We start from the raw sequence: 25,853 nt of genomic DNA, 5'->3' as shown, positions 1-25,853 counted from the left end.
ACCTCCACAAAAGAGCTTATGAGTAAAATGAGCAGACATTAATAAATGGTAGATTTACTTTAAATCCCTGCTTGATTTGACAAGGATGGTATGAATCTCACGCGGAATATTACTTTCCCCCCTCCCTATCTTAGACTCAAAAGAACAACGGACATGATGTTTGGTGGGAAGCAAGTGGTGGTTTGTGGCTATGGAGAGGTGAGTGCTTCAGCTGAGGTTCTGCGAAGTCTACTGGTGCTAATTCTACATTGGGTCTATTCTCGTATTATTGGTTTAACGGTTTTGTTGCTGCGGTTTAGTATGGATGCTTATAGAATGTCTAGTGGTGAAAGAAATACTCAACTGCCAAATGTATGTTTGTGTATGAATAGAGTATATGGTTATCAATAGGCACTTATGTATACAACTGTCTAAATAGACAGGCAAAATGAGATGAGATTTTAGAGCAGTATCCTATTATGTACAATACATTTTTTTCACAGTGATCCATCATTGTCGGCGCTAACTAAGGAGTTCAGGCATTTAAGTCCCTCTCAATATAACTGTGCTCAGTTATGTTGTATGTATAAATGAGGTGCCCGTTTATAGGGCTGGTCGTACAATCATGTTGTGATTGTGTGGAGGAATGGTTTCAAATAACAGTTTGAAACTGTCTTGTACGAGAAGGGCGATGAGAATGTCAGGTGTTCTTGGTACTAAAAATGTTGCTCTAAATAAAGTTCTTTTTGTATTCAGAAAAATGTATGCATGGACAGGCTTTTCTTTCACGCACAAACATGTTTGTTTCCTTACCCCCCTAGGGGAAATATAAAATAACTGATTGAGATAGCACTTGTACCACTAACATTACAGTGGATAGATAACATTCAGTTTATGTAATATTTGTGTTGGATAACTGTTATTTGTGGTCATATACTAAACAGTTACTGTTTTTTCTCAGGTTGGAAAGGGATGCTGTGCAGCACTGAAGGCAATGGGCTCCATTGTGTACGTGACAGAGATTGATCCCATCTGCGCCCTGCAAGCCTGGTAATAAAATTATATTTAACTTGAACATGTATTTCCTTTTTATATGCAACCTGTTGCATATATAATATATATATATATATATATATATACACTAATTTTTTCTGTGCTGAATCAATATTTAAAGGATTTTATTAGAAGTATCTTTTGTAGAATTTCCCTTCATAAAACGCTATCTGGGCACTTTAAAGTGTTAAAGTATCTACTCATTCTGTCTTACAGCATGGACGGCTTCAGGCTTGTCAAACTGAATGAAGTCATCAGGCAAGTGGATATAGTCATTACCTGCACAGGTAAATTCCAATGTCAAAGTATGATCTCTATCCTAATTTTGTCTGAGTGCTGAAAGCTTTTGTGTAAATAGATTGTACCACCATAGTACATTGGCAGAGAACTTTACGAGAAGCCCTACCGTGTTCCTGTAAGGTATGCAGGTGCAAACATCTGGTATCAATGGATATATATATATATATTATATATTATATATATATATATATATATATATATATATATATATATATATATATATATATATATATATATATATATATATATAGTAAAAAGGCAGTTGCCAAATGTATTCCTAGGACAAGGGAAACTAGGTAGTTTTTGTTAATCTAATCTCACTCGCTCGTTTGCACCTAACGTACGTAGAGATGGGATATGGATGCTGTATCTGAGCTGCACACAAAGGGAAGACCACTAGAGGGCGCATCCAAGAGATACGTGTGTGGCAGAAGGCTTACATTCAGAAGGTTAACGAATGTCTAGTTTCGGTTTATTTTGAACAAGTAGCAATAGCTTAAATTTACATGAAATGACAGATTTGAAAAGGAAATGTTAGGCTTTAAGAACTTTTGTTGTAGTTAAAAATGTAGCCTTAAATTTTTTTTTTTTTTTTTTAAGTGAGCTACACAATTTTTGTAATGGTTTTGCAAAAGAAGATACTCATAATTACGGTTCTTAATCCCATCAGGTAACAAGAATGTGGTTACTAGAGAACATCTGGACCGTATGAAAAATGGTTGCATTGTCTGCAATATGGGTCACTCCAACACTGAGATAGATGTGGTAAGCAGAGTGAGAACCATAGAAAAAGAGGCTGATTAAAATGCCCAGTGTCCAGGGGGAAGTCTCCATTCTAAATTATGTAGTCGGTACAAGGTTCTGCTGCTTAACCTTGCACATGTAATGCCAGGCTTTTGCCTTTTGTTATGCTTGAGTCATAACGTTTGAGTGACTGGAGTTTTTGTGTATAATGTAATATGTTAGACACTAAGGTACATGAAGGCATTGGTTAGGTGTGAGATATTATGTAGGATTCCCACCCAACTACAGTTTTACCAGTATTGGGTAGTATTTCGGTAAAGGTGTCAAACCTATTCCTACTCCCGAGAGCTTTTCACCCCTGTTGCACTGGAGTCGTGATTGTGTTTTTGATGCATTTCTCTTCCAGGCAAGCCTACGCACCCCTGAACTGACTTGGGAACGCGTGAGATCTCAAGTAGACCATGTGATCTGGCCAGATGGCAAGAGGATAGTTCTGCTTGCAGAGGTACTAAAAAGATCCCAATTGTGTTGGGTGCAATGTGACGTTTTGTATTTTCACATACAATCACAATCATGTAAGCAGAAAGTTTTTCTTTTTCCGTATGTTAACAAAATATTTAACTTTGTATATAAGAATTAATCGATACCTTAATTCTTTCAAGTTTCTACTATGTGGGGCATCCTAATCAAGTGCTACTGCTCCAGGTAGAATTTAATTTGTTCTGTAGTCAGATGATGAATCCCACTTAGGGATCTGGTTGCCAGATTGTTTTTATATTTTCTTTGCATGAAGTGTTTCCATGTATGTGTGGAATCATTATTACAGTGTATTGTATAATTTATGTTTTTACAGGGACGCCTGCTAAACTTAAGCTGTTCGACTGTCCCTACTTTTGTGTTATCTATCACTGCTACTACCCAGGTAGGTGGTCTGTGATCAGTGTTGCCTTATAAATCGGGTAACGTTTCATTACAGTGTCGATCGAAGATGTTTAACCCCTTCAGGACCGTGTATTTTTACTCCTGTAGGAGTGATCAAAGGGCTTGTGGGGGGTCTTTTTTGCTAGTCTGTGTGAAAGACCACCAGCAGCAGAGCCCTGTTCAAAACGGTTATTAACCCCTAAAATACTGCAGCATTGAAGGGGTTAACGCGGCACTGCCGCTCTCATGGAGCGACCAGGCAGCAGGGGAATGTTGTGGCAGGTCCCCACACTTGCGTGGGCAGACAGGAGCGGCACCCCCGCAATCACCACAATTGTGGCGACGTGGGGGCATTTTGTTTGGATGACGTACCTGGTAAAAACCTTCCAGTCAGTTTTGCAGTTAACGTGAAGCCCCTCTTGAGAAATGAAGTCACTGAATTCTGATTATACCGCTTTCAGTGTGAACCTTTCCATGTTTCACTGCAGAGAAGCCATTCTTTTATCATACGTCATTTTAGCTGCTTTGTAATTGTAGTTAATTCAGTGCAGCAGAGCATCTCCTTTATGACAACTTAGTATTTGCTACACTGCAGGCCTGATAGCTGCTTCTTCACTTAACCAGCAGCAAACTCGTAGCTTTTCAGCTGACAGATCTGTTTATAGAGCACAGACATGCAGTCAAATGTTTCCCGTGACATTTCAAGACGCATGTATATTATCCCCTGTTGACATGGTTCAGCAGATATACAAAGGTATGGGAGCAGTGTTTGTTTAGTAAAAAAAAGCCCTTTTTATTCCCCTTGTCTAGTTTTTTTCACCTGTTTGACATCTGTAAGTTGTGAGGGCTGTAATGTTCCCAAGCTGCCATAAATGCCTGTTTATTTCAAAGGGCAATGTTACATTTTTACCTAAAACACCCAACACTCTCCTCTTGAAACTCAGGCTTTGGCTCTAATAGAACTCTACAACGCTCCTGAAGGACGATACAAGCAAGATGTCTACCTGCTGCCTAAGAAAATGGGTAAGCGCTGCATTTAAAAACGAAAAGCAAATCGTTATTATTATTATAGAGTTGTTATGATCTGTAGACACCCTTGTATCCTGACACATGGTTGCATGTGGGTCATTAATTGTTTTTAGAGCACTTTTGATGGATTTCTCTCTCAATTTAGATGAGTATGTTGCCAGCCTTCATCTCCCAACCTTTGATGCCCACCTGACCGAGCTTTCAGATGAGCAGGCAAAATACCTGGGACTTAACAAGAATGGACCTTTCAAACCAAACTACTACAGGTGTGTACTTTGTTCCATCGATAATTTAAGCAGTATAGTCAAGCTGCTGTACTCACACGGTAGGAGTAACGTGTTAAATAGGCATAGAGTATTCAGTGTTCTTTATCGACAATTTCTTGCTTTTCATTTTCTGTCTTTACTTAACTCCCAGGTATTGAGTATTTCTGAAGACTGTGAGCCGGGACCTGTAGGAAGATGGGGAAAAAATCTGGAAAATATATTCACATAAGAGACACACCTTTCACAGCAACTGTATCACCAGGTCTTCTCACAAGAACTGGACTTTCTGCCATATTAGCGAGCCTTGCAGTCGGGTATTTATTAAAAAGGCAGCACCTAGCGTTACGTGACTGCTGTCTGTGCTAGTCCAAAGGACTCAGCCACAGTGCAGAGTAGGGAAACGTTTTTCCTCTGTCACATGCTGTACTTACAGGCTTCTAGCTATCCGTTCACACTGCTAAATCCCAGCCCCGGTTGGGAAGGGGAATAAGTTGACTAGCATGAATCCTGGGTTTAAAGAGCAAATTTATTGGGGTTAAACTTGCGTTTTTATTTTAATCGTTTTTCTCAAGGCTGGGAAGTGTGGCTGTCTTAATGAAATTTGTAAAGTGAACTAAATCTATCTTACTGTGGTTTTTAATGGTGATAATTTCGTTTTTGTTCCTTTTCCCTGCGTGTCGGGTAATGGAAGATGGTTGATATTAGCACACTTTTAAAGCTGCTGTTATGGTTACTGAAGTTCCTCATGACACTAAGAAGATTGTTACTAAACTTAGCTGTACGAAACCGTTTAATCAAACTAACTATTGTCTGCCAAACTTTTACAAGCTTCCTTTGTTTTCCGACCAGTCTTTTAGCCTTATTGATGCCATCAACACAAAGCCTTTGGATGTTAACCCATTCATTGCTATCCCAGACAAAAGATCAGTGGTTACATTTAGACATTTTGCTGCTTTCTCTCCGGTCCTTTAGGGACCCCACTAATGCTGATCTTAAGGTGATGCTGGAATGCATTTTGCTTGACTGTGCTAGCATTGTCATTCCACTAATTCATATGCATACTAGCCCGGTAGAACAAATAATTGGATCTTGGAACTGCCTTTCCCCAAATTATGTTCTGGATTGCTTTTTCACCGAGAGTCACACTGAGATATGGTCTACTAGCACAGCAGACTACTGAGAGCTTTATTTCCAAATATCTGTAGATTCTATCATAACCTAGCAGTGTTAAAATAATAATAATAATAATAAAAAAATATATATATTAAATACCCCTGGCATCCGCTGCTAATGTTTCCTAACACATGGATGCATGTTCTAGAAACAATCCAGCATTTGAAAAGTAACCTACACTTGGAAAGGTATCTTGTAACCATAGAATATTTTTACATTTATTATTGCAATAATTTCTCATTTAAAAAAAAAAAACTTGAATAACAGTAGTAGCTCAGTTTTGTCAACTAACCATCGATTCATGGAGTGTTTTTTAATACACCAAACAATTTTAATAAATTGCCCGTGATTGGACAAAATTATATACTTAATATTGTTAATGAGTTTAGTAACAATGACAGAGTAGCTATATTGACTAGAGTAGATTCAGTTGTGTTTGTATAATATATATATATATTTATATATATCATTATACACGCACATACATACACACTAATAAAGATATAGTCTGCCACAGTATTAACTTAAGCTGTAGTCACCTTTGCGTTGGATCGGCTTGTTGCCATGTCATGTGCAGCCCTATTAAATGACCGGCTCATTGCTACGCAGAGTGCTACGCAGAGAGACCTGGAAATCATGCCAGCTTTTTTGAGTTGCTGTATTCCTTTCAACAAGAACTGTTAACTTAAACAGTTAGGAGAAGAAATACACCAGTGGACAAAAAGCCTGCATGTTGTAATAAACCTTTTACAGCTTTTAGCTATGTGTGATCATGGGGCTGATTGCACATATTCCTAATCATGTGAGCGCTAGATACGTTAAATGGATCGTACCTAATCCTAACATCCCGATTCGCTGCTGTATATATCTTTCACCGAGTAAAACTGATTCACTCCTTGCAGAAAGCAACCCTTGTAACTGGTTAGCCTCTCTTTCCCAACCTACAGCGCGCTGCGTATCTGAATTCAGATTACGGCTTTAGGTTTCGGTTTTGTTTTTTTCCTCCTTGTCAGGCGTACAAGTAGCTTTCAGCCATTCCTTGCTGATCAGAGACTGAGCCATCCTGTGTAATACCTCTACAGGGACTCTCTACATCCCCCTTTATAAGCTGTGAATCAATTCTTTCTGTTCAACAGTGAAGCAAATGTAAACTATGTGGCGGTGATTCTTTTGAAGAGCTCTTTCTATGTCACATAGATTGTTACTCCATGGTCTTTATAGGTGGTCCCCTTGCTTTGTAAAATATGTGGGCAGAAGCAATCTGTAATTGGAACTCTTCCTCGCTTTGGTTTTTAGACATTTTTGTGCAGTTCATACCAGTGCCTTGCTGGGCTGTACTTTTAAAACTGCTCTTCTGCCTTACGCAGTTTATCTTGCTCATCTTGGATATCTTCAGTATGTTCATTCTCCCTACAGAGAAGATGGGGAGGGGGTGATAGCTGCCAGCTCCTTCCTTGCACAGTGTTGAGCGCACACAAAGTTGCACTGCAGATCTTGGCTATATCATGGGGTAGAATATATGGTATTAGTGGCATTGCTGTCATCGACCCATTCTGGCCCGTCAGAAAACGGCTTTAAGCACACCTTGGATTTTGATTACAGGTACTAAATGCTCGGTACTTTCTACAGTTACTTTGCCTCAAGAGGGCAGTAGTCTGAGATGGTGTCCGCCAATCAATGCCGAGGTGAAAGTGTATTTGGCCGTGTAATTCCTGGGATAGTTAAACTGGTCATATCGGTCCCCGTTCCTCATGATACAGAATATCACTGGAAATATACTTGTATCTGGCAATTCTCACTCCAGCTTCAACTTCTCGGAAGGCTTTTAATGTCTTGAAATACTCTGCGTAAATAATATATGACTTTTGGGGGATAAATAACCAGCAACGTTAAGCTACAAAATGTGGGCATTGATGAAGAGAATTTTGGTAGTAAGCCCCTCTATGACCAATGAACACGGGGAGGAACTTCAGTTTGCTGCACACCACTCCCTGGCAGCACAGGAGTTGAATCATGTCTTGTGCTGCTATATGAAATTCAAAAATGGCAACACTCTCCAAAAAGGGTATTTTAAATTTTTAATGTATGAGTGATTGTATTAGATCAGCAATAAGGAATCTGTAATCTCAAAATAAGAATAAAATTCCATATAATATAATTCTGGTTGTGTGGTTTGTTTTTTCTGGATCTGTGATTAGACAACAGTTTGCTCATTAAATCACAACATACAGTTTCATAGCCCTCTGCTAATATTGGCACCATTGGTAAATTTGAGCAAAGAAGGCTGTAAAAAAATGATCTTTTTCTTTAAAAAATACACAAAAATACTCTGCTCTCATGGATATCAAACACAAAAGTTTTTTGTTTTGTTTTAAATGGTTAAATAGATATCGCACATCAGACCCTACAAAATGTGGCCTCTCTGCTCACTACTAAGCTTCGGCAACCACGGTATTTCCCTTCTGTGTGCATTTAATATATAAACCGAGCTGTATGGTGCAGTTAGACGTATTACAGGCGAAGACGATATCTACATGCTTGGATGCACCAGCAAATATTTTCTTAAAAGGAAAAGCAGTAACAGGTGCGTGGAAAATATTATTCAAAGGGTTTTTTTTTGTTTTTTTACAAAGGTATCATTTTCTACTTCTAGACAACTCTAGTGTCAACTTTAGTGTATATCATTCAGGCTTTAAAAAAAAAACCCTTACATTTGTTAAGGATGAACTGAAAAATAGGTTTGAGGTCCTTGAAAGGGCCGGTTTTGGGATCGACTCATCTGATGACAAGTATATGCTACACGCAGTTTACTTTTCTTTTAAATTGTTTTAATGCTTACATTTTCTGAATAGCACAAGTCGGAAACACCAGATTAAAATAGTTTGTGTATGTACACACCTATATAAAACAAAGTTCCAGTACACAAGGCTGAGTTTTCTAATGACTTGGATAGATCTGCCGGAGAGTAAAGGCTATCATGGAGACGTTTGCGTGTATACAACACTAAAGTTTGGGGGTTGTGAACGGGGGCAGAAGGGTTATACTGGCTAGATGTTATGCTAGGGCAATGGGAAGTAAGGTTTTTTTATATTTTTTTTATCTTTTTTTTATATATTTTTTTTAATTTTAATTTTTTAACTTTTTTATTTTTTATATATTATTTTTACACAGAAATGGTTAGAGGTCCTTCTAGGGACCTCCTGAACATGCCAGTGATGTCACAATGACATCACAGCTCAAATCTGGGAAAATAAATAAATTATAATAAATAATATTTACTGAACAGATATGGTACAGCGTAATTCCCACTATTATACACTGAGCCAGACATTGACGGTAGTGCAGCATAACCACTATTACTGTATACTAAGCCAGACATTGACGTGGCAAGCCTCTGTCCCTGAAACAGCCTGTCTGTGCCACCGTTGCCCCTTTAGCAGCCTAACTATGCCACTGCTGCCCCTGAAACACTCTACCTGGGCCACCTCTGCCCTTGAAGCAGCCTGCCTGGGCCACCACTGCCCCTGAAACAGCCTGCCTGTGCCAAGTCTGCCCCTGAAACAGCCTGCCTGTGCCAAGTCTGACCCTTTAGCAGCCTGCCTGGGCCACCTCTGCCAACTCTAATACCATTGGAGACAGGGCCGTGCCCAGGTGGGTGCACAGCGCCCAGACAGCAGAAAGGAGCGCCGGACGGTTTACTGAAAACTCAGAAAAACAGGGCAAAAATAGTGAGGCGGATAAAGGAAGGTCTTAGTTTCCATGTGTGCAACCTGGGTGCTGGGCAAGTCATTTGGCAGAATTTAATGTATAATTTTTCTAGATGTCTTGGGCGGGGCTGGGGGCACGGCGATACACTCACACCCACCAATCATGTTTTGGGGGTCAGCTTTTCGTGTTCCTGTGCCTGCAGCGCCACAGCACCTGACTCCAGCCGTCTGCAGACCACTCCTCAAATATCAAAAGCTAAGGAAAAGTGCGTTCTCCGCCACGCCCTTTTTACTCTGTCCAATCGGCTCATGGTAGTGAAGAGGGTGGTGTTTGCTGCGCTGTCCCGCTGCACGTGTTTGTCAGTGAGCTGGGAAGTGACAGCTGCACGACCAGCATGGAAGGAAACTGCAAGGGCAGGAAGAGAGAGCCCGAGGTGAGAGTCGGTGTGAGGGCGCCAGAGGCTGCGGTGGAAGCGGTCAGTCAGCAGGCAGCCCCGCAGTGCGTGTAGTTTGGCGCTATTACGGTTTTCGGTATTACGCCAAAACAGGTGTGGGAAAACCATAGCCTGCGTAACTTCGTTATCTGCGGTGATAGAGTGACAGGTCGGGCGAGTGTGAAAAGGAGAGCGCCACAAAGTGTAGCTGAGTGTTGCTTTACTAATGTTTACATGTTATTTAGTAACGTATACACGTTTTATAGTCCTGTTATTCACCATTTCAGTTCTGCTTTTTATAATAGCCGCATTGGACCTTGGCTCCCGCGAAGTGGTAGCATTGCTTTTATTGTTTAATGGTACAAGAGGCTCCATGGTGTTAGGTTTCCCTCTAAAGCTTTTTGGGGGACCGGGGTCACAGTATATATATTGCTAGAGGGAATTAAAGTCAGTAGATCCCTGCAAAAGGCTTTTTGTTCATGTCAGTCTTCTGCTCTTTTTTATATTTCTTTAAGAGGACACCAACGTTTTTTGTGACACAATATTGCACCCAGTTTAACAAAAAAAATCCCGTATTAAACATTGTGCTGTCTGATTTTGGCATTTAGGAAATCCCTCAAACCTAAGGGCAGTTTGATGATTGGTACTGTCTGAGGCCAGTGGCTTATTTATGCCACAATGGCATTGGTCAAAACCACACAGAAAGTTTTTGCCATCACTGGCACCTTGTGAATAAAAACATGGCGGGGCATTATTACACCACAGGGAACGGTTAAAGATTCTTGGTGTCGCTGCAGAAACTTGTAGTAACATGTTATCATCTCCCGGTCCTCTTCCATGGCATCGTGCCCGGTGGAAACCTAGGAGCCTTTTTATATCTGCGTGTTCTGTTCACTCTCTCTTCATGGGCAGGGGAGTCAAACTTTTACTGGATTTTTAGGAATATTGTAAAGCGCACAATCAAATTCAAATAAATAAGATATATAAATATATCTATATAAATAAGATATGTAAATAAGAAAATACTTCTATAAATGTTGAATAACAAATTCATGTTTGAACACAATACGGCCAAAGGGACAAAAACAGGAAAGAGATTCCTCTTCTGCAAAAAATCTAAATATTTTACAGCTCGGCTTGGCTTGCTAAACACGTGAAAATTGTTTACTTACGATGATGTCGGCACGTGATGGCAGCGCGTGCTTCCTGTCCTTTTAAATTGGGGCTGTTGTCTAACTTTCTTCTGCAGCTGCTAAATTTGTAATCTACTTCCACCAGGCTGCTAAAGGAGGTATAGCCTAACCCACTTACACAGATTAGTTATTAATCTGAATGATTGCAAGAGTTTATGTCCAACAGAAAGTATCGGATAACCCCATCCAAGGCCTTTATTCCTAGTGTCCCACGTACACGAAGGTCTCGTTCATACTGGTTAGCAGATAGGTCCTTCAGGTTGAACTGGAAGTAAAATTACCTGATTTATTGAGTATTTTGAACATTATTAATGAAGATTATGTCTGATCTTGCACTATTTGGCAACATCTGCCTCTCTGATAAACCACATATTCATTTTATTCACCTGGTCTTTGAGCTTCAGTGACTTAACTGGTTTAAAAGTGTAAGTGGGACCCATGCCCACCTCTTATCTGTTGAGGGTTTACATTAGTGTGTCAACAAATAAACAGATCTATGTTTTTTCCTGCCCTATGCCTTGTTATCCTGACAGATGTATCTGTGACGTCATGGGAAATAGGTATACGACATCAGTGCCTAACGTATCCAGCACTGATCTGTATAGTGAACATTGATTCATGGGCTGGCCAGTTAAAAAGTTTAAATGATCGGTAGGGTAAGTGTGTAGCCAGAAATATCTACACAGGGACGAGGAGTTTTACGCAGTTGGGGATTTATTTTTAGCCATTTCTTCTCACGAGCTCTCAGCTGACAAACTCGGGCCTGAGTCAGGAAATGGGGTCATGTAAGTTTAAAAAGGGACTCAGATCTCATTTTAAGGGACGACTGTTTGATCTAAAGCAATTGTAAAATATTCTAATTGCGTTCTTTCACGCACGTGCAAAAAATATTATGGTTTAATTATTTTGCATTGTGATATTAACTTTAACATTGAGTAAAAAAAATGGTAGTCATTTTTTTATAGGATAAATGTATTTCTTTTCCCCAAAGGCATGCAGCATGTGTGTGTCTGATCTGTACCAACACCTTGTCTGAAAGGGTTATTGGAACCTTTAGTTTAAGATGTAAAATCACATAAGCTTTTAGGACCTCAGATTTCTCTACTAAAGAGGAAATCTAGCGGAAACTGACTCGTAAATAAAAATGTTTCCGGATTGCTGTGTGGGTTATATATTAACAAAAATACGTTTCTGCCGTAAACGTGTTTTAAGGGGCTTCTACAGTGTCCTGTGTGTGACCGGGTGATTTACCATGGCCTCCAGTGACTAAATCCTGACCGTCGGGGGCATCGTGTATTTAAACCCTGACCGTCGGGGGCATGTATCTGCCGTGTGTTTGGGATGGGCAGGAACTTTCGATTCGCCTGTGCAAGATTGTTTGCATCTGTACACAAGGGAGAGTTTACAGGAGAGTTGTGGTTCCGCTCCCTCGCTTCATGTTGAAGGGCTGACACTGGCAGCTTTCTCCTGCATGAAGGACTAAGTTGGTCCTGTATAAATAACTCAATGGGTGAGGAAATTTTGAAATCTCATTGATTTAACTATAAATTATACAGAGCCAGCCAAGCGCTACCTGCAGCAGAAGCTCACTGCTGTTTTTACCTTCATAATGGGTTAATGAACACACCAGTGAGGTAGTGAAGAAATATGCAGGAAATTAAAATAGGAACATTATCTTCATGTACACAATGTTTTACTTTTATCCTATCTGGCATTTTTTCCTGCCAGCAAGACCTTGTACAGCGCTTTTAAAAAGAAAAAATAAACTTTTGTAAAATGAAGGTCATTTCACTGGCAGCACTTACTGTATTCCATTCTTTGCAGCTCCGTAGCCTCCTACAGTACTTTGTTCATGTAGGTCGGCTCTGTTGCGGTGAATTATTCCATAATTTAGCATATTTTTTTCTTCTCACTAGACCCAGTGTTTTACTTATTGCCATATGTCATTTGTAGGGGCCCCTGGACTGTGCCAATCTAGAATTTGAGTATGACGACACCGACCGTGTCTTGGCAGAGCTTGCAGGTAAGTGATATTTTGACTTTATTATATTTGTTTGTACTGTAGATTGATAGTTGGCACCTAGATTCTTCCAGTTTTTCTTCATATCAGCTGCTGTACATTGACTACGATCCGTAATTGAATAATTGCATGTTGAAGAGCGTTCAACTTTATAGCTGATGTTCAAATCCTTTTTATAGATTCGAATTTATAGAATATTGTTTAAAGATCTGTTGTGATGTGGATTATCACATAAATATTTGTTTACAAAGCGTAAGAAATTGCAGTGTTTGCTAGAATAGCCTGACATCTGGGCCTTCATGCAATGCGTGTCCTAACCTTATGCGGATGCCCACGTGTTGACTTGAGTGTGAAATTCTTGGTGAAGAAACTGCCTGGGAAACAGTAAGTTGGTTGTTTAGAGGTCATTGTGATTTTATGTTGGCAAAAATGCAGAGGAAGAAATCTTTCAGTAAGGGTTGCAGCTGATAGGACACCAGATTTGTAGATCTCTTAGCAGGAGATTTTAAAAAATAAATTGTATGTCATTGGAGAGTTGTTATGAAATTAAATGTGACATGTCATGTAAAAAGAAGCACTTTTTCCACTGACAGTATTTTGTGATACCATGAAAAACTCCCAAACTATCTGGGAGACATCAGCCATTGTTGGACCATGTCATTGTATGATTAACTGTGGGCATATGAGAAATAGAAGTAACTTAATAAATTTTTTTTTTATTATATTTCCAGAGCTTTATAGTTATACTGAAGAACCTGAACTAAGAGTGAACCAAAAATGCTTTGAAGAAGAATTTAGAACTCAAGGTAAAATAGTAAACTTAGACTATAGGTTTGGTCTCATCCATTATCCTAAATATATAATTTAGCAATTGATCTGATCTTGGAGTGGTTTTCACCAGTAGGGTACACAAGCCATTTTTCTTAAATGTGTACATACTCCCTATAGTCTTTTACTTCACACAGCCCTGGCATGAGGTGATATTATTATAAGAACCCATCTGTTTTGCCCTTGGGATGACTGTCACTCTCATTTCACAGTGAAGGAGACCAGATGGACATCCCTGGACTTACCAAAGCAAAGAGCTTACATCATGCGCTTGCTGGATGAACTGGAGGTGGTCAGTAGGGACAGGCGACTGCTGGCAGCCAGGGCCATTCTGTACCTGGCACAGGGTAAGCACAAGTACAGACTGAGTGTTCATGAGATGAGGAGTTTTTCCTATTTATTTTTAACACTTCTGCACAAAAGCTGAGATCTGTGGCAGGGCCAGCATTACCTAATCAACTTTCCCATCTCTTTGTGCATCCTTAAAAATGCTGGCTGAACTAATCAACAACAATTATTAAATTAGGGTGCAGGGGTAAGTTAAACGTGTAAGGAAAAGGTACGCTTATACATACTACACGTGGTTTAAATACCGTATTGGCTCAGATATAGGCCGCCCCCGTATATAGGCCGCACCCTAAAAGTTTGGTGCTTATTTAAAGAAAAAGTTTTTCTTTAAAAAAGCACCAAAAAAAAACATGCTGCCACTCTGTCTCCCCCCCCCGAGATATGCTGCCGCTGTCCTCCCCCCCGAGATATGCTGCCACTGTCCTCCCCCCCGAGATATGCTGCCACTGTCCTCCTCCCCCCAAGATATGCTGCCACTGTCCTCCTCCTCCTGCCCCCCCCAAGATATGCTGCCGCTGTCTGCCCCCCCCCGAGATATGCTGCCACTCTGCACCCCCCGACTTACCGGAGCAGACTCCCGGGTGTCTTGCGGGGCCAGCGGGGGACATCTACGCAATACGCGTATACAACCGGAAGTTGTATACGCGTATTGCGTAGATGTCCCCCGCTGGCCCCGCAAGACACCCGGGAGTCTGCTCCGGTAAGTCTTGGGGGCAGAGGTAAAACGCATCGTGCGGACGGTCACCGCCTGCGGCGATGCGGGTAAACAACCCGGTGACCGTCCGGACGATCCGCTTAGACAACCTCCCGTGCCGGCACGCCCCCCGCCGTCGGGCGCTAGATCCCGAATATAGGCCGCACCCCCACTTTAAAGACTTAAAGTGGGGGGAAAAAGTGCGGCCAATATTCGAGCCAATACGGTATATGAACACCATTGCTTACAGTAAGTGTATTTTATTAGAACTGTAAAATACAGGATCAGGGCAAAGCATCAGATGTGGTCAGTGGTTGAGTTTATCACTGTGTGAGTGTAGATCTGCTTTCCTTCTGCACTTTACTCTTTCTCTCCCTCCCAGGTGTGTTTGGGGAATGTGACAGCGATGAGGATGTTATACGTTGGTCCCGGTATAACTGCTTTCTGCTGCACCGGATGGGCACATTTGCTGCATTCCTGGAACTGTTGAATATGGAGATTGCGTAAGGCTGAATTTGTCTTTGTGATTCAGTGTGGTTATTGGGATCAGAGTCCTGCAGTGTAAATTATACTTCACAAATGTACAAAGTTCCCAGAAATGATAGGCGTCCTATCCCCTAGCAAGGGTTTATTTACCGGATAAAAAGAGGGGTCTCAGAAGGTCAGTTTTATTCACAATTAGTAAACAGGTTGATATAGAACAATAATTGTTCTGCAATATTAATACAATATTCATAGTATTCATTAATACAACAGTCCATTTGCTTGTAGGTACATCATTCAGCAGGTCAAGACGGGAAGCACAGAATCAAAATCTGATCATTAGCCGGTGCTACAATAGCATCTGTAGTAACTGGGGTTATTAAGCATTGTTTACCTGTTGAATAGACTTAGGGACGCACCACACTAGACCGACTTTTCCCACTTCGGTAGGAAAGGCAAAAACATGATACAGAATGCCTGCTGCCGCAGCAGTGTAAGCAGGAGTGGTGTGAATCTGTATAAGGTTGTCTTAGATTTAGATTAGGACATTTGTAGCACACGGTGATTTGGGACTTTTTTTTGCCTCTTTAATGTGAACAAAGTCAGGTCCAAAGGTTCACACTAGAAAGGTTTGGCACAGTGAATTTGTAGGGCTAGGAAATTAATATATTGATGTACATCCTCATACCCACTGTGCATTGCTGATTTTTATCACTATGTGTAGGTTTTGGCAGTAGTGGCCTGCCTGTTGTACATATTTAGTCATATTTCACTTATTTAACCTAGAAATTTACTGTGTCGAACTGGTCTAGCTTTTCTTGGCAGCGGGGTAGCTGAACATTTACAAAAAGGACAATTAATATTAGCTACACTATTTCTATTGCCATTTTAATATAGAAATAAATGAATAATTTTTGAGTATATCGGTAGTGACATTTTACCCAGAGCTGTATGAACTTCTCTCTCTCTCTGTTGCACAGGAATAGCCATGCATGTAGCAGCGCTCTAAGGAAGCCGGCTTTGTCTTTAGCTGACAGTACTGAGCTCAGGTAAGCTTGGTGTTAGTTTACAGGTTGACCAAAGGAATGCTGTCCGTTCTGTGTGCTCCCCCCTTATGTATTTTCAAGGGTGAGAGATTATATTTAGTGGTTTAGATGACTAATTACGGACTTTCCATCTGGTTACTTTTGTGATGTTTGTTAATTTAAAAAATGCCTTTTTCATTGAAAGGTGTCCACATCTAATAATAGCGCACATATTAAGTAGGGGCATGAAGTATTCATTGGCTGTATTTTTAACCCCTTCCATCACATGATCATCCTTCAAATCTAGTGATAGATACACCAAATAAATCACCAGGGTCTGCTTTGCTGAGTATATCACTTCTCCATTATGGTATCAGTGGCACTTATGTCAGCATCAGGTTTTGTAGGGTCAAGCAGACTAGATTGGTTGTGAATAACCCCCTTTTCAACTGATGTGATTCTTTGTCCTGTCTTCCATGATGTATTTCTCTAAATCTCTTTGGGTAGGGTGGTGCTGAGCGTTATGTATCTGCTGGTTGAAAACATTCGTCAGGAGCTGAAAACCGATGAACCTGAATGGAACTCCCAGAGGGAGACATTCCGGGCAGAGCTAGGTAAGCCCAGCCTTCATTTGCATTCTAAGTTCTGAGCCCTAAAATGAAATGGAACATAACATTACCAAAGATCAATAAATAAATCATGAGTGGTATTTTGTATATCCCATACGTAAAAGATTATGCTTGTGTTGGTGTGGTAATTGGTTAGGGATCTGCTTAGAATTGCTGGAAGATGAGCAGAACTTGGTGAGACATGCAGAATGTGTTTACAAGATGAAAAAAGACATAGGCAAGAACTAGTTTTTCTGGCTGCTTTGCCAAAGAAAATCCTGTTACGTAACATGGAAATATGTATATGCTCATGAAAAATCATAAATGTTTCTTTAAAAAAGTTGACATTTGTAGCATGCCCTAGATCTAAAATGTAATTTCCTAAGGGTCAAGCTATAAAAAGCGTAGGTGTTTTTAGCTATGGATTGGTATGTGTTCTCTGCTCTGAATGTCTTGACTGTACAGATTGACCAGCCAGTAGTGTAGTACTTCCTTGCAAAATACTTTAGTCTGCTCCGACCCTTAACAGTATTATTTTTAAGCCATATCTCTAAATTTAATATAGTCCTCATTTTTGGGTGTGATAGGACAATCCTGATTAAACTGCAGCAATTGATGCGTATGCATTTGTTTTCGCCACTAAAAACCCCTTTTAATACATCTAGGAATAATTAAATTGCTTGGCGGTACATTGTTTGAATGGCATTATTAATGTTTATGACTACCAGGAAAGTGCAGAAATGTAAAAAACATACCATGATTTGCATGGGAGGGGTTAATAGAGATGTGAATTATAGCGGTCATCTGGGCTGTCTTTGTCTTTAGCGTTTCCCGTCCATGGAGAGGAACCATTTGCTCATCTTCTACTCACAATGGTGACTAAGTTCTGCAGTGGTCACTCTCCCCACTTTCCAATGAAGAAAGTCCTCTTGTTGCTGTGGAAAGTGCTCTTGGTAATATTATTGTTGCTGATTTTTCTAGAAAATGTCTCTTGTGTCTTGCTCTGAAATTTATAGTTAATGTGGTGTGATGTTTTCCCCTTCAGCCATACTGCAGTAACACTACCTTAAATTACATATTTTTGTGACAAGCAGCCACCATTCACATATATCTTTCGTTATTTGTCCCACTGCCCAAACTGCCTTCCTAACTGAATGTCCCTGCATGAATATCTCCCATTTTTGCATCCTTGAGTTTTTTCCCCCAAGTCCCACTCAGTTGTGTTCTCCACAGTTCACTCTTGGGGGTTTCTCAGAGCTCCAGAGGATGAAAGAGCAGAAGAGATCCCAGCTAGATCTCCCACCTCTTCCTGAAGACAGCATTCAGGTGATGAAAAATATGAAAGCTACTTCCCCTCCATCCTATGGTATAGAATTGGGGGAGCAGCAGAAGCGTGGCCGGCGAAGTCGAAGGGTAAGTCCGCTTGTGTCAGTGCGTTTCTACTCATCTTTGTAATTACTACTCCTTGGCTAAAATTGAGTTCCAAATAGGGCATCGTATCTTACTCCAAAGATTGATGGCATTTTGATAGTATATATATATATATATATATATATATATATATATATATATATATATATATATATATATATATATATATATATATATATATATATATATATACACAGCTATACATGGCTCCATATAAAAATTGGTTTTAGTCATTTGAGTATTTGTAGTCTGTTAAAGAGTTGAATGCAAAAGTTCTTCACCTGAGCATCAAGTCTTCCTCAAGGGTAAATTGTGTGCCCCCATGCGTATTCTGTATTCACCAGTATAAAGATATGTCAAACCACACTACATAATTAGTAACTGTGGGGTCTCCTTATGGCAAAACTGGTAACAGAACAATGGCTAAGAAGCAAGGTGACACAAGCAAGCAAGCTAAGGTACTTATATTTGCATTTTTCCATCACTACCTTTTGTGAAATAGGACAGCCTGGATCTTTACAATGAGAAGGACCCCTTTAAAAGTGAGGAGACGCCAGGTCCTGAAGATGATGAAACTGAGGACACTGAAAACATAATGGATACAGAGTCAGATGTGCAGGAGAGGGATATAATTCCACAACCCCTCATAAGCCTAAGAAATAATGCAGACAGAGTTAGTTTCCCTAGGGGCCTTCCTTGGGCACCTAAAGTCAGGTATGATCAGCCCTATTTATTAAGTGTATACTATCTTGTTGTGTAAAAGACTGGCCAATCAGAAGCAGTCTGAATGAAGGTCCCATTGTTATAACCTCCATCAGTCCGGCCAGAAAGGTCTTGTATCTTTTAGTATTGAGTTAAGTGAATCTTGCTGTATGTGTTTTTTGCTCATCAGGGAGAAAGACATTGAACATTTTTTAGAGATGAGTCGTAACAAGTTCATTGGGTTCACACTTGGGCAGTAAGTATCCATATGACTAATCTGCTGATGGGTCCTGTAATATTTTTTTTATTTTTAATTAAATATGTGCTAAATTGGATGAGTGGGCATGGCAGAATTACTTTTTTTCACCCTTTTGCTTCCAATGTTCAGTGACACAGATACATTGGTTGGATTACCTCGTCCTATCCATGAAAGTGTGAAGACCTTAAAACAGGTGAAGTAGCATTTGGACTGATGTGCCTCTTGAGGCAGATCACAATTATATTCTCTCTATTTGGCTTTACAAAATACAATCTAAAAGTTTTTTTTGTTTTGTTTTTTTAAAAAAAAGGTCAGATTGCACCAATTCAAGTGTCAACACTTTGTGGTGTAGAACAAGGTCTGATCGCTCTGCGTTCAAATCTCCTTAGTGAGAAAGAACTGAATATGGTCCAAATGGGGAGAACTAAACATCATTTAATGGCAATATCAGCGATGGCTTTGTCTTATCGCACCATGTTTATTTGTCTTTTGCAGCACAAATATGTTTCAATTGCTGATATCCAGATTAAGAAGGAGACAGAGCTGCAGCAGTGTCCCATGTCTCTGGTAAGACCAATAAATAAAGTACATAACAATACTGTGTTTATTTCATGACGCACCGCTACATTACCAGAGGTGAGTTCAGAATAGAACTTTCAGAATGGTCCTGGACCATCTGTTCCACTGACAATTTATCATCAATGTTGTATTTTGCTCTGCTTAATCCCACTGACTTTCACTTTTTACCCCAAAAGATGCCCGGCAGCCATGCTTATAAGCATTGGCTTCTGTTACTTTGCTCTCTTGCTGTTTTTCTTTACTGCTCTGCATGGGACATTTCGATCAGCTGATTGGCTTTTCTGATTTCCTACTGTGCTAAGAATATTTTATAATTGTACACGTTAATCTAGAACATTGTGGACTCTGGATCCTTAATATTTGACTTATATATTTGTGGGCCGTTATAATTTCCCAGGATTGTACAGTTTTGCAGAATGTCGACCATTTTATAAACAAATGTTAATAAAACTGTTGGTGCAGGGGGAAGAGGACGTAGAGGAAACCCCATGTGAGTGTCTATACAGAGCAATGCTGTTCAACATACCTCAGTACGTGGTAAGTGAGCCACCTTCAGAGCTTTCATTTGGAAATTTGTTGCTGAACACTACTGCCACCTATAGCAGAAAGTAGGTAATTACCGATAAGAGTTCAGGAAGATAAACTTTCTTCTTTTAAATAAAAAGACCATTATACATAATTCACTATATTTAATGCTTTGTGTGCCAAACAGGTCACACATAATTAACATAATTAAATTAAGTAAAAGGCCTAGATTCACTATGGTGGGTGAGTGGTGTGTGTGAACACAGTGAAGTAGGATACAACATTAAGAAGTACCATACCAGAATTTAAAAGAACAGGGACACGTGTAGAAAAAGCAAATTGCATTAAAATGCCCTTGACATTTGACCTACATATATATGTTGGGACATTTATGAAACATGGATTCATGCCTATAAAACTGAACTCCACTACTCTTTTGGCAGATTGCCCTGCTGAAGATTCTCCTTGCTGCCGCTCCCACCTCTAAGGCCAAGACAGACTCCATTAATATTCTGGCTGATATCCTGCCCGAGGAAATGCCGTAAGTTATCGCTAAGGAAAAGCATCTGAGTTCCCCTTTTGGAGAGGAATAGTGTGCGGTTAACTCATGGAATGCACTCAGGCCATTTTGGGTTTGTTTGGTAACGATGGGGTCTTGATTCCAGGATCACAGTGTTGCAGAGCATGAAGCTGGGAATTGATGTAAATCGTCACAAGGAGATAATTGTGAAGAGTGTCTCTGCCATTCTTTTGCTGATGCTGAAACATTTAAAGTTAAACCACATCTATCAGGTGAGCACCTCCTTGCTTTAACACAGAACATATTTTCTAATAGTCTATATTCCTTCATCATAAATTGGACAGTGGGGCTCTCAGGGTCTTATTTGCCACTGAAAACACATTGTATATTATATACCCATTCAAATCGTTGGGAAAGTGTTGTAAGGAAGGGATTGCCGGTTGGAGGCCCGGTGCAATTGTTTTTGAATAGTAATAGTCCATTGGTTGAGTCCAGAACTATGAGTAACCAAGTCATATAAACACTAGAGTTGAGACAGATAAATCCAAATCTGGAGTCAAAATGTTCTAGGATGAATTTATAATATAAATCCGGCTGTGGTCTGGATCGCAAGCAGTGTAAGGAACTGTCTATCTAATCAAACCAGAGTTGGAGATCAGAGTATGATGGACCAGCCAAACAGAAAGTAGCAGGAACATGCCAAAGCAACTAAGCATCTGCTCTTTGCTAAATGCACATTAAAATAGCTTACCTGGAAAGACATTCAGAACAGAAATTCAAACTTAGGGGGACAAAGGAGGCCACCTCACCGCATCTGCTATTTGGCGTCAGAATGTTAGTCTTGTAGGCAATGTTCCATCTAATTTTTCTTAGTTGGCGTGCGCAGAAAATTTCTCTTGTGCAAAAAGTTTCACAGAGCAAAAATTTTGTGCGCACAATATCTGCGCCGCATAAAGTTTCAAAAAAATATTTTTCTTTCTTTTTTTGGGAAAAACTGTTGTGCGCACAATTTTTGGACATGTGCGCTCTCTAAAAAAGCTATGTGCGCGCGCACAAGCACACAGCTTAGAGGGAACATGGTGATAGATATCACTGGTAATACATGGATATCTTTAAATCTGTGCTGTCCCTTCTCTTGTTTTATTATGCCATCAATGTCACATTAATGCAGTAGGCGAAGAGAATATGATGAAAACTGATGTAACTATACATTATACAAGGTCAGCCAAGATCCTCCTGCAACAGAAACTCACTGGGATTGGACCATCATAATGTATAGTGAGAAACACAACTCTCCCTTTAGTGAATAGACCCCCAACGAGGTCATCATTGAACTATACAGAACCACTGTGCTCCAGGGTCCATCTTGGTATAGTGTATATTATGTGAACTGTACCTTTACCAGCCATTTCTACACTCTCTTGTTTTCTTGCAGTTTGAATATGTGTCTCAGCATCTGGTTTTTGCAAACTGCATCCCTCTGATCCTGAAATTCTTCAATCAGAATGTAATGTCCTATATCTGTGCCAAGAACAGGTGAGAGCAGAGCCGAATATATAGCTAACATTAAGATTCTAAATACCAGGAAACAATGGTTTCGTGTCCTAACTATTTTACATTTTCAGGTTGCGTGTGTTATAAGTGGTGTTTCTGTTAAGTATGCCTTAGCATTTCTAGTAGTGAGCAGTACATCAGAATGACAACAAATTAAGTAATTTCCTGTTTTGGATGTAGTAATTAACAATGTATTGCTAAATGCTGATTAGGTACTTATTTTTGTTTGTCTCTTATTGCATTTCAGTATCTCCGCTCTGGACTTCCCATCATGTGTTATCAATGAGCTGCCAGAACTAACCGCGGAGAGCTTGGTATGGGTTAGAAACCAGGGGTTTGAATGGGGAAGCAGTAGGTGGGCAAGAGAGGGTGATGAGCATAAAGCTAGTCAAGTCTTTCCTTACTAAGGTTGCTTAATTTGCTAGATGTGTAATGGGTCTCTTGTTCTAGATAACTAATCTGCATACCTTGGAAGACTGTAGATCTGTTTTTGGCATCACGGCTTATTACAAGGCCAGTCTTTCACTTTATGGGTTCTGCTTCCATTTGTCTTATTGAGGCTACCCACCCGTGACAGAAAAATCACACACAATTAAATGGTTTCAAACTTTTTTATTATTATTCAGTACTTTTTTAATAACTAACATAAGTGATATATTTACATTTATTACAGGAAACAGGTGACAATAACCAATTCTGCTGGAGAAACCTGTTCTCCTGCATTAATCTACTGAGAATCTTAAACAAACTGACCAAGTGGAAACATTCACGCACTATGGTGAGAATAAAAAGCATCTCCATTTTGGAATAAGAATGCCCTGGGGGAAATGGTCTCATGCCTTATACCGTTAAATGGACAATCCAATGCCCCACCAAGGACAAATGCATATTAAAGTTCTTTTTATGAACTTTAATGTGGATTTAACTGCTGAAGGTCTGATAGCTGCCGTGCACCCACCTCTAGTAAAGCAATTCCATTAGTAGTAGTAGTATTTATTATAGTGCCATCAGATTCCGCACCGCTATTCAAAGGGTAGACAAGATGCAGCAATTAGTGTATAACGTAACAAGATGACATACAGAAACGGGAGGAGGGCCCTGCTCAAATGAGCTTACGATCTAGAGGGTGTGCTTTCTGTGCATGTGGGAAATTATTGGTCTCCTTGAACACTTGTGAGCCAGAACCAGGGCTGGCTGGCAGTGAGTGTACTGCACATAGGAACTGCTAAGCAGAAAATGGGTTTAACGAAGGCTAAGGAGCTCGAATGGGGAAGGAATATTCTCAGGAGCATGCCTTTTTTGGGTCTCTCGGTGGTAGCAGGTACTAAGCATCAGTCTTTAGTTTAGTGTATTGTTCATGAAATATTAACCAGTAATCACCAGACAGGTTTTTACATCATTTGTTGCTTTTTAGATGCTGGTGGTATTTAAATCGGCCCCCATATTGAAACGTGCCCTGAAAGTCAGGCAGGCCATGATGCAGCTGTATGTGCTAAGGTTGCTTAAGCCACAAACCAAATATCTGGGAAGGCAATGGAGGAAAAGCAACATGAAGACTATGTCTGCAATCTATCAGATGGTGCGACACCGGATAAATGATGACTGGGCCTACGGCAATGGTGAGTCTTGTACTCTGTCATGAAAGCTAACATAATTTGAGAGCAAGTTGACAGGAGGAGTCCAAATAATAATAATAAAAAAAATAACCTGTTCTATCCATACAAGGCTTATGTTTCAATATGCTAATACTGTCCTATCTTGAACTATATTTTCTCTCCCTCTAGATCTTGATGCTAGACCATGGGACTTCCAGGCTGAGGAATGCACTTTGCGAGCCAACATTGAAAGCTTCAATAGCCGGAGATACGAGAAGAACCCAGGCTGGGATTTTGCTCCAGTAGATAACTGTTTACAGAGTGTCGTGGGACAAAATTTGGAGCTTCCAGAGGATTTTCATTATACGTATGAGCTCTGGTTGGAAAGAGAAGTGTTCTCCAAACCCATCCACTGGGAGGAGCTTCTGCAGTATTCTTGACAACCGGTTGAGTAAAGTGATCGTGATGGCAAGCTGTCTGGTCAACCAGGGCAGACAGGCATCAAGGAAAACACTTGCTAAATGTCTGTCCCTAGACAGGCTTATTGAACTTTCTATATCTGTATCAGAGATCCAGAAATCCAGACCATTGTGCCCATAGACTACCAATGATACTACTTTATTACAATATATGTAGCAAAATGCAGCCACATTATGCATCAAATGATCCTATTGCTATTACTGCAGTATTGTCATTTGGAGTCACCAGGTAGCAGCATTTCAGTGATGTTGTTAACCCAAGTGGCCATGCCTCACAACATGAGTTTTACAAAGTTAATCAAATGCAGGAATCTTTTACTAGTCCAAGTTAAAACAATACTGTAAAGACCAGTGGAACTTTGGATGCAATAACAGCATTGTTTAAACATGCTGACACATGCTTTATATAAGAAATTATACCTAATTTATTTACTCTGTTAAACCTCTTTCTACTTTGGCATAGCAGCTAAACCCTTCTTTCGTCTCTGTCACCTTCAGAACTCTGGACTGTTATATTGTTTTTTAACTTCCCGTGGGCTGGGTAGTCATTTATAACCTAAATAGTGCAATAGTATTATAAATATACTATGAGCTGCTCCTAAATTTCTGCTACTAGCTTTGCTGTCAGAGTTGATTTCTTTATCTATTTAGAAAGGGAAAGAGAAGCAGTGATGTTTCCATGCTTTTTCTTGGAATACATTATAGCAAGTAGAACATAGCAGTCCTTAAAAGACATGCATGACTTTGTGTGATTTAAATGTAAATATTACTTCTACGTGCATTTTATAAATGTAGGTAGGCACTGAGACCCTGTCACAATTTCAGACTTTGAGTACAAACCAGCCTTTGTTTTGTTGTGCGAGATGCTGCTTATCCACCTCCAGTGAAATGTATAGGAGATCGCTGTCTTTAACGAAGGAATGTTTGTACAGTTAAAGAGAAATAATGTAGCTTGCAAAAAGACTTTACTGTCTGGGGTCAGTATTGCATTAAAAACATTCATATTGCTGTTTTTCCCCACCCTGTTTTTTTTCCACTTTATAAATAAGCCTATATCTCAACAATAATCAAGCTGTATTAACTGGAAAGCATACTGCCCCCCCCCCACCCCCACATATAGCAAAACAGCTTGTGATTACTGACCACTTAAACTTCAGTTCCTAATACAGCAAATTCCTGGACTTTGTTTTATCAATAATGTTTGGTCAAGGAAAGAACTGTAACTTAAACTGATGCCATATATTCTGAAATATTTTATTTTTTATAATACAAATTATATTGTATACAGTAAGTATTGCGTGAAACCTGAAAGTGCCTTCACTGAAAATATTCTCACTCAAGGGATTTTTTACATTGATTTAATATAATAAACCTGCTGATATACAGTTTATATATTCTACGAAA

The 25,853-nt window shown here is 39.9% G+C and overlaps 2 protein-coding genes across 7 annotated transcripts in view; both read left to right on the top strand.

Moving 5' to 3' along the window:
* Positions 1-4,941, top strand: part of AHCYL2 (adenosylhomocysteinase like 2) — a 52,997-nt gene extending 48,056 nt beyond the window's left edge. For all 6 annotated transcript variants that reach the window (XM_053462579.1, XM_053462578.1, XM_053462582.1 and 3 more), the window contains exons 9-17: positions 135-198; positions 941-1,029; positions 1,249-1,319; positions 2,003-2,097; positions 2,483-2,581; positions 2,930-2,998; positions 3,942-4,020; positions 4,172-4,292; positions 4,444-4,941. In XM_053462579.1, the coding sequence (XP_053318554.1) occupies positions 135-198; positions 941-1,029; positions 1,249-1,319; positions 2,003-2,097; positions 2,483-2,581; positions 2,930-2,998; positions 3,942-4,020; positions 4,172-4,292; positions 4,444-4,450 (694 nt within the window). In that variant the 3' untranslated portion in view covers positions 4,451-4,941. The remainder of the gene's footprint in view (positions 1-134; positions 199-940; positions 1,030-1,248; positions 1,320-2,002; positions 2,098-2,482; positions 2,582-2,929; positions 2,999-3,941; positions 4,021-4,171; positions 4,293-4,443) is intronic.
* A 4,601-nt stretch (positions 4,942-9,542) lies between these two features.
* STRIP2 (striatin interacting protein 2) lies at positions 9,543-24,619 on the top strand. The gene is made up of 21 exons (XM_053462965.1): positions 9,543-9,606; positions 12,753-12,822; positions 13,551-13,625; positions 13,860-13,994; positions 15,072-15,192; positions 16,153-16,221; positions 16,705-16,811; positions 17,631-17,758; positions 18,039-18,218; positions 18,739-18,950; positions 19,129-19,194; positions 19,327-19,390; positions 19,693-19,764; positions 20,239-20,313; positions 20,745-20,842; positions 20,967-21,093; positions 22,257-22,357; positions 22,623-22,689; positions 23,049-23,153; positions 23,790-23,994; positions 24,160-24,619. The coding sequence occupies exons 1-21, from the start codon at positions 9,568-9,570 to the stop codon at positions 24,408-24,410; spliced, it is 2,367 nt and encodes a 788-aa protein (XP_053318940.1). The 5' UTR covers positions 9,543-9,567; the 3' UTR covers positions 24,411-24,619.
* Positions 24,620-25,853: the final 1,234 nt, after the last annotated feature.

The sequence above is a fragment of the Spea bombifrons genome, chromosome 4 (assembly GCF_027358695.1).
Source record: "Spea bombifrons isolate aSpeBom1 chromosome 4, aSpeBom1.2.pri, whole genome shotgun sequence".
Classification (NCBI taxonomy): domain Eukaryota; kingdom Metazoa; phylum Chordata; class Amphibia; order Anura; family Pelobatidae; genus Spea; species Spea bombifrons.
Note: the sequence above shows the minus strand (reverse complement) of the source record. Positions and strands in the feature narration are given on the sequence as shown.